The sequence below is a fragment of the Terrapene carolina genome, unplaced genomic scaffold, assembly GCF_002925995.2.
Source record: "Terrapene carolina triunguis isolate 2854851 unplaced genomic scaffold, T_m_triunguis-2.0 Scaffold62, whole genome shotgun sequence".
Taxonomy (NCBI): Eukaryota; Metazoa; Chordata; order Testudines; family Emydidae; genus Terrapene; species Terrapene triunguis.
The window spans coordinates 43129203-43146998 of NW_020664413.1; the positions used below are offsets into that span (position 1 = coordinate 43129203).

The following is a 17796-nucleotide window of genomic DNA, read 5'->3' on the forward strand; positions in this document are numbered from 1 at the left end:
CCTACAGGCAGAAAACTTAGGTGCCCAAGGAACTTTATGGATCTGAGCCCTTGTGCCTAATAAGTGAATCACTAAATATATATCTTACACTACCTTTAATGGCAAAAAAAGCATAATGTACATATTGTTTCCTCTCTCTCTCTGTGCATTGTAATGTATTAATAAGTTTTCACCCCACTCCACTTCAAGGTCTGGAAAACCAGCCATACTGTGAGAAAGTAAAAATGCTCAATCTATTCAGTTTATTCAAGAGAAGGTTAATAGGTGATTTGATCATGGCCTATATGTACCTCCCTGGGGAGAAGATTTCTGATAGCAGAGGGCTCTTTAATTTAGAAGAGAAAGTCATAATCAGATCCAAGGGCAGGAAGCTGAAGCTAAACTAATTCAGATTACAAGTAAGGGGCACATTTTAAGTGACCATAATTAACCATTGGAACAACTTACTTAGGGACATGAGTGGTACATTCTCTCTGTTGCCTGAAGTCTTAAAGCAAGACTGGATGTTTTTCTAAAAAATATGCTCAAACTCAACCAGAAGTTATGGGCTTGGTGCAGGAATCGCTTGGTAAAATATTATATTGTAACAGACATGTATTGGTTATGTTTTATTGTTTTTAACAGTATTAACCTCCCAATAGTGAAATAAGGGCTGAATTTTAACAGTAAGATTGGTATCCTGCTTAAAGTTGCAGTTAACACAATTCCTTATCTAGTGAAATGGAAATAGCCATCTTTGATTCAAGGCCAGCAACAAAATGGTGACACCAAAGAGCTGACACATGAGTTATGCTCCAGCTCGCCTGTGAACCAGCTGCACTCCGCCACAAAATGGGAACACTTTTTTGTTTAATAAAAGCTGCTTGTTTATTTTAAAAGTAGAGAAATGATTTATGAAAAATGCTCCCATAAAAAGAAACTGGAACAAAACTGAAGCCAAAGGGTCTTCTTAAAAAAATACATCTTTTGCGAGAGAGACTGTAAAATGTTCACATTTATGTTAAATAGCAATGAATTTCTCTTTGTAAAAGCCATCTTTATTTCAGATACAGACTGTATGTAATCACAACCATAGCTAATGTTACTCTAGCAAATTATTTTGCCGATAGCAAAAACAGTCAAAAAAAAATTATAGCAATACCAGAATTTAGGCTGGTACTTCTTGAAATATGCCAGAAAGAGAGTTATTTAAAAAAAAAAAAAAAGAGTAAATTTGTTTTATGTATTAACCTTTATTCAAGTGCCTTTTCAAGGCTCTATTAACTGATACACAGTATGTAAAAGAGTTTATAATGTGAATGTTAGCAGACCCGTAACATAGTGGAGTAAGCGTTATTGCAAAATTTGGAAAAATATGGTGTGGTAGTAAATAAGCTTGTACAACACAACTATAATCAAAGGCTATTATGACTCAACAGCATACTGTGGAGAGTTGATGATGTAAAGAAAATCAATGGACAACCACCAATTGGAATTCTTCTGTCACAAGCATTCTTTCAGAATTAACCTTTTCAGTGGGATTCTTAGTTCAAGGCATGACAGGGAATAAAATAGAAAAGTTGAGACTGAATACTGAAAAATGAAAGTTTTCAGATTCTCAGCAATTTGCATTTTAGTTCATTCTGTAAAAAAGTTCAGGGAGAAAAGTCAGTCTTATATAGCAGTGAGGGCAAGCTATAGAACTGACTCAACTGTTACTTTTGTAAAAATCTCCCATTGTATATACCTACACTATTTCTTCATACACCTTATATCAAAGGACCCTCTATTTCTTTAGGTATTACTCATTACCCAGCCATATTTACCAGGTTATTTTGATTTCTCAGGTGACTAATAATATATTTATCTAACTGCCTCAGCTATTTTGGGTCTGTCAGATTTATACAAACTGTTTCTACAACTACTTTTTCTGGTCTGGTCTAACATTTTGTGAACTTAATTATTCCCGTTGGCACTTCTGGAAGGAATTTTGGAGCATCTTCTGTACCATAACCCACTTCTTCACATAGTCCCGTGCCTACTGAGTAAGGTCCTGCTAAGGCTTGTGTTATAGTGACAGAGATCAGAGCTGTATGACCTTCAATCAAACTCACTGGTTGAAAAAAATAATTGAGTGGGGGTGGGGGATATCTTTATAAGCAAGCTAAGACAGGCTGGTCCAAGAAACTAAAATCTTCCAGAAGTAAAAAGATTAAAAAGTAATATAAAAACAAGTTTCTAAAACTTCAAACTGATGTTTACAGGTGCAACTTTTTAATGTCTTAAGAAAAAAACCCAATAATTTATATTATATCAGATTACTAAGAGGTCTGTGCTCACATCTGCCTCCAAGTTTAACTGAGAATCTAAATTGAAGAACATGCACTACAGGTCTCTATTGTTGGTTATGTACTTATACAGTCTGCACTGCCTGCGCTGATATGTTTATAAAAAGACTGAAGAAAATAGATTCTCACATAACACTTATCTGAGCCTTGCCTCTTAGGTTTGAAGTTCACTGAGAAGACGCATCACCGAAATAGGAAGACATCACTCATAGTTCCAGTTGACATTTTAAACTGTACTCATAGCATAACATTTTACAATATTTCAGCTCAGCTTTTTGAAAGTGTCATGTTTTTATACCGAATGGTAATCTGCAAATACTTGAGACTCCTTAATTTGTTTAGTCTGTTTTCACCTGAAGAGCATAAACTATGCAGGATGTCCATATGTTCTATATATAAAGGAATATGAAATTTCACACCTCTGTACAATAATCTGACTGCTCTGCTTGTCAACTACTAAACAAAACTAAAAAGTAGCATTTTCAGATACTATAACTCAAACACAATATTTACGAAACATCTGAAGTTAAGTTGATAAAAACATTCATTTCAGTGAGATCTTAACTATTTTATTCACAAAATATAAGCAAGCTTCTGTTTTTCTCTCTCTCAAATGTAAATGCTCTTCCAAGGAAGAAATTTAACAGAAGGGTTCTTCACATACAGTGATTATAAAAGATTCAATACTGAAAACCTTAAGAAGGCCAATGAACCTTACAAATACAAACTTGCACTTTGTACAAAAGCTCCTTTTTTAAAAGAAAGTTCAGTAATAGAGTTAAAAATACACAGTTTTAGCTGCACAGAAAAGCATTTATTTCAAACTCAGTGGCATAGTGTTATTTTCGCCTACGTGGAGAATTCTCCCTTCGTCTGTCCTCATTTTTCCTGGATTCTCTACATTGGTCAGAATATCTGCTATACTTCTCTGGGCATTTCTCTGCACCATTCCGATATCGATTCTGCTCCTCTTCCTCTCTGGGACTTGAATTATTACGGTTTCTTTCTCTAGATTTTGACCTCTCTTTTCTCCTATTGTGATGTACACTGTCTTTAGTGCAGTGTTTGTCCTTTTCATTATCAGAAAAAGAAGAAGTTCTCTCTGCTTTCTTCTTTTTGGAATAACCGTGTTTATTTTCTAAATCCATATTTCTTTCATGATACCTGTCCTTTCCACTCCGGTAACTGTTCCTGTCAGCGGCATCATCTCTGTCATAGGGATATTTAGATAGATCATCTCTCCTATTTGGATCTCTCAAATTTCTGTCAGCATTTCTTTCTGAATTTCTCTCAATATCATATCTATCTTCCTGCTGTCTCCTTTCTATTTTCTTTTCAAGTAGTTTCTTTTTACTCCCTTGTTTTTTCCTGGCAACTTTATCCAGTGCTTTATTTTTCTTTTGCATCTTCTTCCTTTTTACTTTAGCAGCATCTGAAAGTACAGCATACATGAGAGTTAACTATTTTTTAATTTATTCAGTGTCATTAATTATGCATAATTCGAATGTTATATTATATAGAAAGTTTTGAGAGAAATGTTTTGCCAAAATTTTATATTCTTAAATGCTTATCTTGCCACAGGGTTCAAAATAATGAGCTTAGAGTTTTGTATTTCTTTCCCTCATGTGAGTCTCTCCAAAACATGCTGGGAAAATCTGCCCATGCTCTATTAATTGAAGAGAAATGACTTATTTTTAAATGGCAGTCTAAAACAGGTTTTTTGTTTAATAAATAAATAAATAAATAAATAAATAAATTCTCTAAAGGAAATCTAAGGAAAAAGAAATTTGGTAAACTGGCCATCACTCCCAAGATTTCCCCATATTTTATTCCTCATTTTCTAGGTTTTGTTGCTGGCCTATACGTCCACTTGTTTTATTACTACAAAAACAACAACAACAACTTCATTTAGTGACAGTAAGGTTGCATCTTGACACACTGCATCCATCCACAATTTTAAAAGCTTGGAAATAAAGGGAGTCTTCTGCATTCCTTCCCATTTTATATTGCCTAAGTGCTGTCAATACCACACTCCATCCAACATAAGGCTTCCATTTGCATCTCCAACAGATAACAAAAAGAAATACATATTCCAACTTCATGAAATGCTCACTCTAACACAACCTTACGAGAAACCTCAGCATTGTTAAGGCAAAGTAACTTCCCAAATACAGGGAATTCAACAGTCAGATCTGCCAATCTGTTGATTCAAGAAATGTAAGTGTCACAATTAGTTTCCCTTAGCATCATATTTCCCTTATTTTAAGTTTATGAGTGTGATGGGAATGTTCTGATGAAACCTTACCAATCATTAAACAAAATTGTGTGCGTTAAATGGCTAAGGAACATAGGAGAAGCAAGAGTACGGAGTTATAGCCAAAACTGTGCAGATGTGGCTGCCACCCACAGAGAGGATAAAAGCCTTGATGACATACCATGATTCTCCTTCGCCTCCCTGTATTAAAGGCTTGCATTTTTGGAGCGGACAGATCTGGGTTCCATCTCTGTTGGGGACCCCACTGTGCCCATACGTACAGCACGAGGATTTATTACAATGGTTAGAGCAATGCAAGCTGTCAGGGTGACTGGAGAGAGCAGGACCATTGCACAGATCCCCAGGTTCATACACAGAGTCAGTGGCAGAGACAGATATAGAATCCAGGAATCCTGACTCCCAGCTCACTATTCTAACATGCTAGATCACACTTCCTACCCAGAACTGGGAAGAGAACTCAGGAGGAGTCCCAACTCCCTATCCTTAATTAGATTGTCCATCTTCCATAAGCATACTCCTCCCACAAAAGTCTCTCAGTCCAAAAGGGGCTGAGGTCCCTGCAGTAGTCTGCTCAAGTTATCCTGAGGGAAAGAGAAGGGATACTGGAGAAAGTCATGACAGAGCTATGGGATAGTATTGCAGCAACATGATAGCTACTCCGAGACCCATTTCCACGATGTAACAGTGGTTGCAGCTGGTGGGCAACAGCACCTTGGCACAGGCTACAGCCACCAAAATGACCCTAGGCACCAGCTTCAGCCTACCATAGAGAATGACCAGTCCCAGAAGCTTTTCCAGTGATTCCCCCAGTCACTGCTCCTCCTCCATGCACAAGAGAGGGCAAGTTCATCAAACTCTCACTTTCATGCAGAAAATCTTAAGTGACCTCATATGCTCTTGTATCAACAGTTCAGCTCCCCTGCATATATTATTCTGTTATTCTGCATTAACATTGCTGGGGCTTTGCATCAGAGTGAGAGTTTTAAGAAGTGAGGATATAGCACTTTTAGTATCATTTGTGCTATAATTACTTAAGGGCAGCAAAGACAATATAGCTAAAAAAGTAAATTATGTTGCTAACTTAGAAGGGGTAGTTTTTTTCTCTGCATCCCACCCAAAAAAGAGGTATCCAGGTTCTACATTTACCTCACAGAGAAGCTAAGCTTTAAATAACATCTAGATTTCCAAACAGACTAGTGTCTATCTCCACTGTGGAACAAGTTTTATTTTCCCAACCTACTAATATCTGTCAATACAGAACCTATTTAGTATTCAATTGAGGATAACCAGACAGCAAGTGTGAAAAATTGGGACGGGGGTGGGGTGGGGGTAATAGGAGCCCATATAAAAAAAGCCCCAAATATCAGGACTGTCCCTATAAAATCGGGACATCTGGTCACCCTATATTCCATGGAATGAACAGACATGGTAGACGTTTCCAAAATCATGGATAGTGTCATTATGTTGATTGGTCACTAAAAGAAGGGCTTAAAGGATGAGCTCCAAATAAAATACAAACATTACATCAACAATATGTGCTGAACATCCCCTAGAGTAAAAACCACCATAAAGAACACAGCTAAAAAACAACCTTCATTTCTTTTTACTCTAAGCATTGCGATGTCACATTGGCCAGCTCTATCTCTGCTTAATTGCCTTTAGAAAGCATCACAACTACCAAGGAGACACTAATACATTTTATTTTAGATCATATAACTGAATTTTACAGCAGCTGCCTAACCTCTGATGTGGAGAGAGAGGTTGCTGGTGCTTCTCTGATATGTTTAAAACCAGCCCATAGGGAGTCACTTAAGTCAGATTTTACAATATATATTTTTTTTTTATACAGTTTCTTTTTCATTATTATAGCTCTACTGGAAAGTAAAAATAAGAGACTTTGTAAAGTAGTTTAATGGATAAAAAAAAACCTGACTTATTTGACTATGAGCAAGCTTAGTGCTCCAACAGACAACACGGAGTCACAGCTGAGCTGGCAGAGGAGACATTGGGGGACACAGTAAAAGACAAGTTCAGTATTTGTTATGTGCTCAGTGCCCTCTTTCTCTGTTCCCTTTCTATGTTCAGAACATATTGCTGAAGCAATTTTAAATTTTCTTTTAAAGTTCACCCTGGAAATTTACCTAAAGACCAAGAACACCCTTTCCAGAATAAATGTTTTTAAATCTGATTCACTCCCTTTCTGTTCTAAGAAACATGGAATTTCTTTAATTCCTGGCCCATATCCCATTATATATGCACAGAGCTTCCATCAGCACAGGAATCACAAATTCTTAGATTGTTCCTTAGCAAGAGATTTTCACCTAGCAACATTTATGTGCCAGGTTTAATTGCTAGACCAGTACTACACTGGTAAGAGAGTTGACAATGCATTCCTCTGGGAAATGCTTTTCAGAATACTACTAGGAAGTCCTCATTATAATCTATGGAAAGATGCAAAAATGTGAAGAACCTGAGTTACAACCAACAATTAGCCTTTGCTTTCTAGCAAAACTGTGACGTTTAAACTACTAGGGAATACAAAGTTACAAAAAAGAAACCTGATTATCTCACAGAATTATTATAGTTAACACTGTATTTAATTATTTTTGCCACATTCCTGCTTCTAGTGTACATAATCAAAGCATACTGCAGAGATTATCAAAATGCATATATTTATCTGTTTCTGAATGGGAAAAGGACAAAATAGTAGAAGAGAGTGTCCTTTTACAAAAAAGCATGCTCACATTGACAGACTGCAGAATCAGTTGGTTTTTCCACTAAGGACTTACCTCTCTGGTTCCTATCAAGCAGCTCAGCCAAGCTGCAGCTGTCTATGCAGAAGCCATCTGGCTCTTTGCTGAACTTACGCCTCTCTGACCCGGTTAAACTGTGCCCTCCACTAGTGCTTTGTCGTCATTAATGCAACAGCTTTATAGTGATAAACAATCAATTCAGACTTTGTAAAGTAAGCTTGCAACAGAAAACAAATGCATTTCTAATGCATGTGTAATTCATACTGCTTGTGTATTTATTTTATTAGTATTTTTTGCTACTAAAATCATAATAAATCAAATTAACTTTGAATCAGCAAGCTTCCTAACTACAGCAGTTCATGCTGTGCTATCATCTGCTCTCCCTCCACACTATATAAGACTAAATGCTCTAAATTAGAATAGCAGATATATTTTAGGTTAACAATGTTTATTATACTTCATGTCAAAAATCAGATTTTACATCAGCAAGATAATCTTATTAAAAATACTAATTATAATACATGAAATTCTTGCATAACAAATTGTCAGCCAAAGTTTCATCTTTCTTGGAGAATTCTCAAGGGACAGGAGCCTTGGTTATTATAACAGCGCACCATACTTCTTCTGAGCAATAGGAATGGGAAGTGGATTCAGGAACCCAGACCTGCATAAGAAGCTAAATGAATTGCAGAAAACTGAGCAATCCCTTGTTTGACACATGAAATAGCACAACTGTGGCTACAGGGAAGTAAGAAGAAAAAAAAAAAAAAAAAAAAAAAAAAAAAAAAGAGGATTGGAATCCAATGGACAGATCAAGAAGAGCCATGAGACAGGCCTGTACTAAAATAATAATAATAATAATAAAAAAAAAAAAAATCAGGTGTGTTAACCTTTACAGTTCACTGATAATCCTACCAAAAAGGACACTGGTGCTTGGCCATTATTTATAAACAAGTATCAGGAAGTCTTAGATTAAATCTGAATATTAACTTTATGCAATGGACGCATCAGTTTAAGGAAACAGCACCCAATACAATACTTTCTTCAAAAACACATCTTTCACTCTCTGGAAACAGGACTCTCAACAGTTATAACTTCTATAATTAAAATTACTATGGATCTAAAAAACAACGAGGAGTCCTTATGGCACCTTAGAGACTAACAAAGGTATTTGGGCATAAGCTTTCGTGGGCTAAAACCCACTTCTCAGGTTTTAGCCTACAAAATCTTATGCCCAAATAAATTTGTTAGTCTCTAAGGCCTGGTCTACACTAACCCCCCAAGTCGAAGTAAGGTACGCAACTTCAGCTACGTGAATAACGTAGCTGAAGTCGACATACCTTAGTTCGAACTTACTGCGGTTCAGACGCGGTCCACACGCGGCAGGCAGGCTCCCCGTCGACTCCGCGGTACTCCTCTCGCCGAGCTGGAGTACCGCAGTCGACGGCGAGCACTTCCTGGTTCGACTTATCGCGTCCAGACCAGACGCGATAAGTCGAACCCAGAACTTCGATCCCCAGCCGCCGAACTAGCGGCTGGGTGTAGACCAGCCCTAAGGTGCCACAAGGACTCCTTGTTGTTTTGGCTGATACAGACTAATATGGCTACCACTCTGAAACCTGTCACCATGTATGGACTGAAAGCAATTTCTTTTCTTCTAAGATTTCCAGAATTTTATCAAAATTACGGATAGGAATTTTTAAAGTACAGATTTAGCAATAAATAATTAAATATCAACTATTGCTATTTCCTCGTGGTAAGTGTATCAGTGCACACAGTAAAGAGAGAATGAGATAAATGAGAGATGTTGTTTAATACCTGAGTCACTGCTATGGCCACTGCTAGAAGAGGAGTCACTGCCACTAGATGATCCCGAGCTACTATTACTGCTGCCAGAATTGGAATCTGAGGAGTCAGACTCTGAGGAAGATGATGAGCTATCTGATGACTCAACATCTTGTTTCTGTGTCATGATCATCTTTGGTGCATTTTTCAGATGTTCCCGTAATTCATCCCTAATTAGCAACAAAAAAACAAACAATGTCAATCCTTAAACAGAAAGTCAAGCAATGTCAAATCAGGATTAAGACCAAAAAAGAAAAAAAGATTTCTTACGTTAGTCCTCCAAGACCAATGGAAGTGAAAAAATTGATGGCAAATCGAGTGTTTCTTGGGTTGTCCCGAGGCAATAATCCTTCAAAAAAAGGTTGCAGTGTTCTGATAAAAACAAAACATTGAAGTTAAACCTCACGCAGCAGACTACTCTTAATTTCTACATGCATTTGTTGAAAAATACATCATAAGAATCCCACAGGACAAAAACAGTCTTTGTTCATGCATTGCTTTTTGTGGACACTGCAATGGATGAAAAAAACAATGCTTTTGTGGGTCCAGCAAAGTAAGTGTTCCTTTAGCAGAATTTTAAAATGTCTTCATAAGCCTGTGGTGGTTTTATAAAAAAAAGACAGCCTTTCCCTGTCAGATTATGATAACTTTAAGAGCCTGATTCTGTAGCAGCTCTCCATGTAGAAATTCCATTGAACTGGGTCCTAAAGTAGGTCAAAGTTTGGGCTTCAATGAGTTTTGAGTGCCTGTTTAATTTACCATCATACAGGATAATAGCTCCTGAAAAGGAGTAAGCCTTAGATCCTCAAGAAATAACCTGAACAATTGGAAGGATCCTCACTGTTGTGTAAGTACTGGAACACACACATAAGAGAATGTTTTACTTTTGTTGTGCTTAAAATTAATCTTATAAAAATACAAAGTTAATATTTTTGAGGTCTCTTTCACGCTCTGCCCCCCCCCCCCCAAAAAAAGACTATTCTGCCCCACACCCTTCAGGAATGATGCTGATGTATACAAATAAATGTGATTCAGCTCGGGAAGTTACTATTCAAGTTGAAACAGCAGTGGAACAAAAACCAAAAAGATACAGGCCCTGATCCTGCAAATATTTATGCATGTTTAACTTTGACTAGTCACAGCATGTACACCGACATCAATGTGCACACACTCGTCTTTACAGAATTGGGGCCATAATTTGTTATGTATTTTCATTTAGTAAAAACTTTCACTTGAAAATGGAGAGTCTGTATGTATTCTTACAGGGTGAAAGCATTCAAAGGACAACGCTCAGAGTAAAAATTCAACTTACTCATCCTTTAATCTTGCATTAAGATTAGGAAGTCCCATATATTCACTAAGTTCCTGGAAGAATATTTTGACAAAAATTCTACTGGACGATGTAGTAGTTTCTTCACTCAATATTATACATTCAAGGACCTGAAAATGTTAAGAAAAAACACAGGTTAAATACACACACCCGGTTCTATTTTTATTTTTAGAAGATCAAGCTCATCCTTTGGCCCCTATATAAAATAGCATCTTTCATCCCAACACTATAGCAATATAATTCGTAAGAATATCAATTAAAATAACACATTTTGCTTTTTTTAAAATCAGACAGTCTTAGTAGGCTTTAAAAACCTAGACTTAAAAAGGTATCCCTGACACAAAGCATGATATATTGTAATTTATTTCTGAGCACCACAGACTAACTATTGAAGAAAGAAGCTAAAACAAAGCCCTTTTCTACTTACACTCCAGGGAAGTGAATCTGTGTACAGAAGATGAGCAAACATCTTGGCTACATTTCTCAATTTGTTTGTTTCCAAACGGTGGATAGTATCATACTGTTCTTTGAAAATAGCTTCAAAGGATTCCATGTATTCTTTTTTTAACATGCAGAAACGCTGAAATAACCAGATTAAATAGAACATTAAACAAAAATACATTTAGAACTAAACATTTTATACAAGTCTTTCCTTTTAAAAGGAAAGGAAAAAATACCTTTAAATGGAATATAAAGATCAATTTATTACCTCCAGCAGTTTCCCAGAGGAAACTAATCTTGCATTATGAAACAATAATTACCAATTTTGACATGTTACTAGATAAGGTAATTTCTTCTACCTTGCAACATCTTGTTTCTAATATTCTCACCTGGTGGGACCCCTTAATACAATACCACAGGACATAATATTTTTAATTGCATCATTGCAAGTTTATTTGAAACTAGAGAAGCAGAAAGGAGCATAGTTAGTGTCAAGACATTTCAGGCAGAAACAGCAATTCCAAGAAATATAAAAAACACACTTGGTTCCATAATAATCCTGAATGTTGAAATATTTTTCAGTGACGATCTGTAATAAAGTGCTGTAAATTTACTCTGTAAATTTCAACATCCAGGATTATTATGGAACCAAGTGCTTTCTTATAACCGGTTACTAGCAAATTATAAGGTAATTGTTAGTACTAGGTGAGTAATAGAAAAAGGAAATATGGTCCTTTGTGCACAGCTACATCAGCTGTAACATTTTCTGAAATCTGATAGTCTAGAAATTAATGAAACTTCTGTACTGTAAGTAACCTTGAAAGAACATGAAAAGTTTTACTTATGTAATCTTTATTAGAGTCAGCTATACTGAGATTACAGGTGGAGTAAAAGAAAAACTGCTACTTAATAAATAATTGTAACAAATTACATACACACAGACAAGAAGAAGAAGAAGAAAACCAGATTTGTTTCTTTTAGTGAGAGAGTGGTGCAGGAATGAGTCAAGTCATCCTAATTTGCTAAATTAACTAAGCAACCATAATGAAGTGGAGAAACAAAGGAGAACTCCAAAATACCATCTTTCCTGCTCCTGCAAGAAAATTGTTTATAACAAAGCATAGTACTTTGCACTTACGTAGTGCCATTACTGTTACTGCTATGCATTGGCCACTGGACTATCCTTCTACAAGATAGGAACATTAAAGAAAAAACAGGGAAAAAGTGTGCTCCCATTCTGCATTTACTGTGAATGCTTATTACCATCTAATAGATAATCCAACCACCTCAGCTCATATAACCAACTTCAAAACAAAAGAGCCACACGTAATTGACGTATTTATCGTAAAATATCAGATGCTTATATGAAAACTTTTACTGCCATATTAAATGAAGCGTATGTTTCTTGCTGTAAAATTTGAAGTCTGAAAGTGGAACTCACCCCTGCCAGTAAACCAAAGAATTTCTCATATGTTCTTTGTTGAGCACAGCAGTCAAGGATCATGTTGCAGAGTTCTTTCTGTTTTAAGATAACACAAAAATTCCTCGACATAAATTCTCTGTAGTAGTAGAAATCAACTCCATAAATGCAAAAATATTAAAGAATGATTTTCACATGGATGCCATCTTTGAAACAAGAACTTAAATTTTTTCTAAAGAAAGGTCGGAGGGGTCAATTTCAGTAGTTTTCTGTATTTCCACTATTTTGGAAGGTATTTGGGGCTTGGCTATTAACTTTCTCTATCCAAACTTCTCCACCTGCCCAGATCTGTAGGGAAATTATAATCCTGTAGTTTTACTAAAGAAATGTCACCACAAATTCAACATTATGATTTAACTGCAAGATTAAAAAGACAATGCGCTGTAAAAAGGGAAACCACTTTTAAAGCACTGATACCTTTATGCAATAAGAAAAGGGTCATAGAAAGTGAATGATAAAGCCAAGCGTAAATGTGAAATTCCTTGAGTAAATGGCAGTTGAGAGTGCTCTGTGGTCTCAAGATCAGAACTTAAGGTGTTGATTCTACAGAGAGACTTATGCATGTGCTTAACTTTACATTTGTGAGTAGGGACTTCTTTAGGACTAGTCCTGTGCAAAGTTAAGCATAAGTGAATCGGTACATTTACACTACAGAGGCTACACTAGCAGAGTTATGCTGGCATAACCCCATAACATAAATGCAGCCTAACCGACAAAAGGGTTTTTTCTGCCAGTGTAGGAAGACCACCTCCACAAACTACATTAGCTACATTGACAGAAGCACTCTTCTGTTGATATAGCTACATCTATGGGGGGGAGAGGGGTGGAAGGGGGAGAAACATTCATATCAGCACAGCTATGTTAGGCAGGGGTGTGTTTTTTTCACACTCCGATGCTGCTGCTATAACTTTCAAATGTAGACCATGCCAAAAATCTCTGCAGGATTGGGGCCTAAATTACTCTCTCATTCACATTCATGTCTACTCTAAACCACAAAAATCTAATCCAAATAATGGCTAAAATTATTCCCTTTTTGTATTACAATTAAGGGACTGTTCAGTAATTCAGATACAAAATTTAGGGTTTAGTAAGGCCCAATAGGAACATAAATCAAAAAGAACTAAAAAAACTCCAACAATTAAAATAGGTTTGGAATTTTTTTTGTTTTTGTTTTGTTGTTGTTGCTTCTGTTAAGTTTCTTTTCAATGCCAGAAAACCAAATATAAGATCTGGGCTAGTTCATTAAAACTAAAAAGACACCACATAAATGTTGAAAAGTACATTTGTTTCTCTAATTCTTTTATGTTTAACTGTCAAAATGTAGTATAAGGCTTTTTTTTAAATGACACTTTACTTGACAGTTCCAGTTTAGATATTTTATGCACATTCTATTCTGCTATGTAGAGAACTTTCTGGCATCATTGAAAGATGAAGTTCTTGAAGAATTTTACAAGTAAAATAATTTAGAAGAAGAATTGATTAACAAGTGTAAGTTAAGTTACCTTACAGATAAAATCACTTTGAAACATACAATTTTTTTATCTGGACTTCCCTCATCTCAAATCAGAAATTTCTTACATTTTAATTACTGTACACCAAGAAAAGCTATATCAAATGATAAGGCTCAATCATGAATTTGCCACAAGCCCTAACAAGGGGAGCGCCTTGTTGCATTGCCTCTTGGAGCAGACCAGGAGATCATGACTCTGAGACTGTGTCTATGCTAGAGAGCTTTCAGCTGTGCAGCTCTAAGATTTCTAGTCTAGCTGTTCTAGGCCGACGGGAGAGAGCTCTCCTGCCAACATAATTAGTCCACCCCAATGAGCAGCAGTAGCTATGTTGGTAGGAGAAGCTCTCCCGTAGACATAGTGCTGTCCACGCCGGCGCTTATGTCAGCGTAATTTATGTTGAGCTGACATAGGTGCCCCTGAGCGACATAAATTATACCGACAGAAGTGATACTGTAGACAGCCTAGAGTCACAATCTGCTTTCCAGTTTCCCTCTGCTCCACTAGGGAAGGTACACTTGTGCAGAAGTGAGATGGGGGAATGGGATATAGCTTCTTTCCTCTCTGCATTGCTATCTGGGTAGCTGTCATACAGGCGTATGGGGACACCTTATACCTCCTTACTCCCTTGCACAACTGTGTAAACGGGTCCACAATCTGCCCCTGTAGCAGCAACTTAAAAACCATTTATAAAGAATAATTAATATTAAGACAACAGAAGCAAACATTTTCATATAAATGGACAGTGCATTTAACAACACTGCACTTTGTTCAATTTAGTTAACATTATTTTATTTTCCCATAAGATTTAATTCATTAACAAAACAAAACAACAACAACAAAATAATGATAGTAGTTCCCAAATACATTATGTTTTAAAATGCCAACTTTGTAGATTTTTTCAGATGTCTGATCTAAATCTTGTTATGAAGGATCTCTCTAGCTGTTTAGATCATAGCATTTTAATAAGATGACTTGTCAGACTTGTTAAAACACAAAAAAAAGAGATTGCACGCTAAAAGTAACAATTAGACTGTCAGTCATACCTCTTTAGCAATTAGTTTAAATATATTTGCCTCTTTAGACTAATTAGAAATCTTAGGAAAAATGGAACACACATTTATAGTTATTTTCTCAAAACTGAGAAGTCAGAACAAAAATTTCCCCCAATCAATAGAGAATAAATATATTTAATACCACTGCAATTAAAAAAAAAAGTCTAAACACATTTATACTTTAAATTTGGTAAGTCTTATATTAAATCTGTTGTAATGTACTCCCATTTGTACCATTCCTTCTATCATGAAATCCTAAAAGAAACATTTTTGCCCATTACACAGCTCAAATACACAAAACAAACTAACAAAAATAAATAAAATAAAATTAATAAAGGCATCTATTCAGTGTTAAACAAATAACATTCAGCAAATACTGTACCAAAAAAGCTAACTTACAAATCTGTTTAAGGCCATTCTTTTCAACGTAGTCACATTGTGTTAGCTTGATATATTAAAATGCATATTAACTTTTTTATATTACCCTGTTTTACAGTAATGCTGTAATCAGTTTTCAAACAATAAAACAGAGCAAAGTGCTGATGCTATTGCTAATTAAGTCAGCACGACTTGCAAAACCAATTACTTTTTCCTCATATTAAATGCAATTACAACATTGATATCCCTTGTGGTTTATAGTAATTAAATATTTTAACATTTTAATTAAATATTACAATGATTTCTAGGAGAATATCTTGAATAATCACATGCATGAAAATAGATTTACCCACAAAGACATTCTTGCTAGTGTTATCAAAACAAGCTGAGGTTAGGTCTAGAGTAACTGTCTTCTAGATTAAAAATTAACAAACTCTGAAATGATTTAATTAATTTTTAGAGAGATGTGACAAGTTCACATAGCAATTTTAACTTCAATTATAGCTTTAAAGGTTACTTCACTTCTGATAATGCCTATGACACCAACAGTCTGCACTTTAAGTCCATCATTTGCTTTAAAAAGCCAGTAAATTTTAATCTTTATAGACAATTTATATATCATATAGCTCAAAGGTTTTTACATACTAATGCACAAATTGCATGCAAAAGTGACTGTCATCAACATTTAAATGACAGAATACACACACCTTTCCAATCATGATGTAACCAAGTATTTCAAAAGTATTATAGAGTTCTCAAGTCCCACACGTGAAGTGAATCACTTATTTTTGTGAAGACCTTTAGCTCCAGATGTGGTTTTGTATCATGGAAAAGTCACTCTACTTGGAAGTGTCCCTGTGTCTAGGTGGTTGAAAGATAAGTTAGAAGACTCAAAAAAAAAGGGCACTCTCCAAAATGCCTGCTCCATTTTGGTTCCTACAGAACAGCGGTTCTTAGCCAGGGGTCCACGAGCAGGTTTCAGGGAGGCCACCAAAATAAGGCGGAGAGTAGGGCTGCATTAGACAGGCTGGGGCCCAGGGCAGAAAGCCATAGCTCAAGCCCCGCCAGGGCTGAAGCTGAAGCCTGAGCAACTTAGCTTTGCAGGGCCCTGAGCAATTGCCCTGCTTGCTACTCCCTAACACCGGTCCTGGCTTTTAGTTTACTGGATATGCAGAAAAACAGCTGCTGTGGGCTCTGAAGTTTTTATACCATATGGGGGGTGGAGGGGACTCAGAAAGAAAAAGGCTGCTGAGAACCCATGCTATAGAAAAACCAACCAGAAAAAGACAACTGGGGCTAAGGAGAAAAAGACAGTTACCCTGTTCCATAACTGGTGTTTTTCAAGATGTGTTGCTCATGTCCATTCCATATTAGGTGTGTGCACTAGCCACATGCACCGATGCCAGAAGTTTTTCCCTCAGTGGTATCCGTAGAGGACCAGCTCTGGAGTGGCGGCCACATGCTGTGGTATAAGGGGTGCTGCCAACTCCCCGCACCCTCAGTTCCTTCTTGCCGGAAACTGACAGTGGGGAAGGAGGGCGAGTCATGGAATGGACATAAGCAACACATCTCGAAGAACACCAGTTATGGAACAGGTAACTGTCTTTTCTTCTTCGAGTGCTTGCTCATGTCCATTCCATATTAAGTGACTCCCAAGCAGTACCAATGGAGGCGGGTAGGAGTTCAAGGATGTGTAGATTGCAACACGACTCTGCTAAACCCAGCGTCATCTCTGGCCTGCTGCGTGAGGGCGTAATGCGCCGTGAACGTGAGAACCAAAGACCACTTCGTGGCTCTGCAAATGTCCTGGATGGGAACGTGCGCCAGAAAGGCTGCCGAGGACACCGGAGCTCTGGTCAAATGGGCCCTCACGATTGGCGGCAGTAGGACCTGTGCCAGCTTGTAACAGGTCCAGATGCAGGAGGTGATCCAGTTGGAAATACTCTGTGAGGACACCGGAAGGCCCTTCATCCTGTCTGCTATTGGGCTGACCTGCGGAAGGGCTTGGTACGCTGCAGGTAAAATGCCAGGGCACGTCTGACGTCCAGGGTATGTAGCCTCCTTTCCTCACTGTGCGGCTTGGGACAAAACACCATGAGGAAGATGTCCTGGTTGACATGGAAGGAAGACACCACTTTCGGCAGAAAGGCCGGATGGGGACGCAGTTGAACTTTGTCCTTGTAGAACACTGTATATGGTGGCTCCGATGTCAGGGCTTTAATCTCCGACACTGGTCTCACAGATGTTACCGCCACAAGGAAAGCGACCTTCCGTGACAGGTGGGAAAGGGAGCAGGAGGCCATAGGCTCAAAGGGCAGGCCCGTGAGCCTAGAAAGAACCAAGTTAAGATCCCACTGTGGGATAGGAGCCTGGACTAGCGGGAAGAGTCTCTTGAGGCCTCTCA

At 37.2% G+C, this 17796-nt stretch overlaps 1 protein-coding gene across 3 annotated transcripts in view; it reads right to left on the reverse strand.

Annotated features, from left to right (window-relative positions):
- Nucleotides 1-867: 867 nt before the first annotated feature.
- Nucleotides 868-17796, reverse strand: part of CWC22 (CWC22 spliceosome associated protein homolog) — a 52801-nt gene continuing 35872 nt past the window's right edge. For all 3 annotated transcript variants that reach the window (XM_024204028.2, XM_024204027.2, XM_024204026.2), the window contains 6 exons: nt 12413-12490; nt 10958-11110; nt 10513-10640; nt 9471-9572; nt 9174-9370; nt 868-3759 (listed from right to left, as the gene is read on the reverse strand). In XM_024204028.2, coding sequence (XP_024059796.1) covers nt 3167-3759; nt 9174-9370; nt 9471-9572; nt 10513-10640; nt 10958-11110; nt 12413-12490 — 1251 coding nt within the window. In that variant the 3' untranslated portion in view covers nt 868-3166. The remainder of the gene's footprint in view (nt 3760-9173; nt 9371-9470; nt 9573-10512; nt 10641-10957; nt 11111-12412; nt 12491-17796) is intronic.